This window comes from Clupea harengus, chromosome 8 (genome assembly GCF_900700415.2).
Source record: "Clupea harengus chromosome 8, Ch_v2.0.2, whole genome shotgun sequence".
Taxonomy (NCBI): Eukaryota; Metazoa; Chordata; class Actinopteri; order Clupeiformes; family Clupeidae; genus Clupea; species Clupea harengus.
In genome coordinates, this window is record NC_045159.1 from 1,101,591 (window position 1) to 1,104,401 (window position 2,811).

General features: G+C 42.1%; 1 protein-coding gene across 2 annotated transcripts in view; it reads left to right on the top strand.

The window, feature by feature from the left end:
* plp1b (proteolipid protein 1b) overlaps positions 1 to 2,811 on the top strand; it is a 6,770-nt gene extending 3,959 nt beyond the window's left edge. For both annotated transcript variants that reach the window (XM_012819571.3, XM_031571401.2), the window contains exons 4-7: positions 252 to 429; positions 933 to 1,006; positions 1,137 to 1,202; positions 1,596 to 2,811. In XM_012819571.3, the coding sequence (XP_012675025.1) occupies positions 252 to 429; positions 933 to 1,006; positions 1,137 to 1,202; positions 1,596 to 1,670 (393 nt within the window). In that variant the 3' untranslated portion in view covers positions 1,671 to 2,811. The remainder of the gene's footprint in view (positions 1 to 251; positions 430 to 932; positions 1,007 to 1,136; positions 1,203 to 1,595) is intronic.

A 2,811-nucleotide genomic window follows, 5' to 3' on the forward strand; every position in this document is an offset into this window, starting at 1 on the left:
AAATATTAAGTATTAAGGCATTATTTTTTACCACCTTGAATTATAATCTCCATAGATCCTAGTAAGATCTTTAGCGAGTGATCTGAATCATTTTGAGTGGGCAGTGGGTGGACTAGTGGTTTGGGGTGTATGTGTGCTGACTACTTGCCTTCATATCCCTATCAGTTTGTAATATAAAGACAACAGCTTCTACATTCCATTTTCACACACTCTCCTACTTCTTGTGAACTGGGCCTTCTTCTCCCCTCCAGTTCGTCATAGTGACGTACATCCTGGCGGTCATCTGGCTGGCAGTGTTCGCAGTGTCCGCCATCCCAGTTTACTTCTTCTACAACATGGAGGACACCTGCCATACCATCAACATCCTGTCCGAGACCACCACCAGCATCAACCAGCACGCATGGGTTTGCATGGATGCTAGGCAGTATGGTAAGTTTCTCTTCCAATCTGAATACATCAGTGCATATGCGTAAGTGTGTGTGTGTGTGTGTGTGTGTGTGTGTGTGTTTGTGTGTGTGTGTGTGTGTGTGTGTGTGTGTGTGTGTGTGTGTTTGTGGGGTGTGTGTGTGTGTGTGTAGGTTTGTGTGTTTGTGTGTTTGTGTGTTTGTGTGTGTGTGTGTGTGTGTGTGTGTGTGTGTGTGTGTGTGTGTGTGTGTGTGTTTGTGGGGTGTGTGTGTGTGTAGGTTTGTGCGTTTGTGTGTTTGTGTGTTTGTGTGTTTGTTTGTGTGTGTGTGTGTGTGTGTGTGTGTGTGTGTGTGTGTGTGTGTGTGTGTGTGTGTGTAGGTCTCCATGTGTGGGTGTGAATATGTGCACATGTAGGCACTTCCAGCTCCATCTGCAGCTCCATCTGCAGGTGATTATACAGGTGATTATACAGGTGATGCCCAAAACAGCACACTGAAGTAGAGAAACTGTGTTCTTCTTTTTCACAGGTTTACTTCCCTGGCACGCAATGCCAGGAAAAGCCTGTGGGATGACCCTGGCATCCATCTGCAAATCCAGCGAGGTAAGTGCAGTGTGGAAAGCCAAGAAACAGGCATTCTTACACAGGGAAAGAATGGACTGTAATCGGCTTTACTGAAGGTATTTGACCAAGACCCATTGAATTCTTAATGCACGGTGTCTTGTCTTGGCAGTTCTTCTGGACCTATGACCTGTACATTGCTGCCTTTGCTGGAGCAGGGGTGACACTGCTGGCACTGGTGAGTGTAAGAGAGAGGAAGGCTGAGGCAGCAGGAAACCCATGCATCATAAAATAGAAAGTATAAAATATAAGTGATAACAATTATGTTTAAATGTATAATATCAGTAATGACAACTGTGTTTAAATGTATAATGCAAACAGGCATAAGTGTAATGATACGTTATGGTTACATCATTCATTTATGTTCAGTCCACGAGTGGTCAAGTCATATTACCTGCTATATGCCGTGATAAAAAATATTTTTCAATATGGTTAATGTTGATCATGAATGTGAATACAAAATACATGAAATAAACATGAATTTATAATCAAGAGTATGTGTTTTAGTGTTTTGTCCTCCATGCATACTCTCATTCTTTTCTTTCTGTATCTCTCTCCCCTCTCTCTCTAGTTCCTTTACCTGGTGGCCACCACTTATAACTATGCAGTCCTGCGTTTCCTGGGAAGGAAGGCAATGCGTTGCTAGGTGCCGCGTCCCCAGACACTCTGTCTTGCCGCTGTGCTTTGCTCTTTGTTGTCGGCTATCGGGTCCATGGGGAAATCATAGCAGAGCTTCATGAAACTCTCTTCTCGTGAAACACCTGCTCACTGGGACAAAATAAACCATCGCAGAACCCACATACAAAAGAACACACGTTACCTTACACCAGTGCAACTATCTTTGAAAGGCTAGTTATTTGGGACACGAATACGATCTGGGGGGAAAAGTGATGTGATTCAGGTATGGGTGAGATGAGGTAGTTTGTACTGCTAGCAATTTAGTTTGAGCATCAGGATAAGAGTTGAATACAGGTTTGGCTCTCTGTCTAACACCAGGTTAGGATCCCTTACCACGCAAAGCCTGCTTGTCACTCTTTTGGCATGAGTTTAGTGGTTCATGACCCTTTACCATACCTTTCCCAACATCTGGGTACTTCCTAGTCTATATTTGGTTAGGGCCTTTGAGATAACCATGGCAGTGTATATCATATTGCTGCTGGTTTGCTATTTGCTTTGCTGCCTTTATAGCCATGTTTTACACACCTGCCCAAGCCCTTGTGTTTGTACTGTCTGTGTCTGTTGTTCACTCGTGCTGCCCCGCTGTAGCTTGAATGCTACTATTTATTTAGAATTGATATATGTAACCGTCGTTAAACAATAATAAATACATACCTGTCATTGGCAAAGCAATGTTCTAAATGGCTTTCAGGTAATGATGAAGAGAATTGGTGCTACCTGTCTTTTTTTTCCATTTATTTCAAACACTCTAATCCACTCTCCTTTCCTCTCTCATCTGCCTTTTGCTATCTCTCCTGTCCTTCTTCTCCCAACACAGCTAATGTTAAGTTGAGTGGAAAGTAAACATAAACAATGACAAAAGATTGACCATCTCCACTAGTTTTTATTTCTTTTTCATGTAATAGCACCACAATAATAAGTATGCAACTGTGAGAAGTATGTTACACCTTCCATAATATATTAAATAATCTGAATCCTGTGAGATTGTTGGTACTGAAACAGTTTAGTTTCTGTTCTAACACACAGCTGTGTTGATGGGGATGTGCAAGTGTTCACATGAAGGTCAATTCACCTGCAAATAATATGGAATAAATTCACAGTTTTATTAA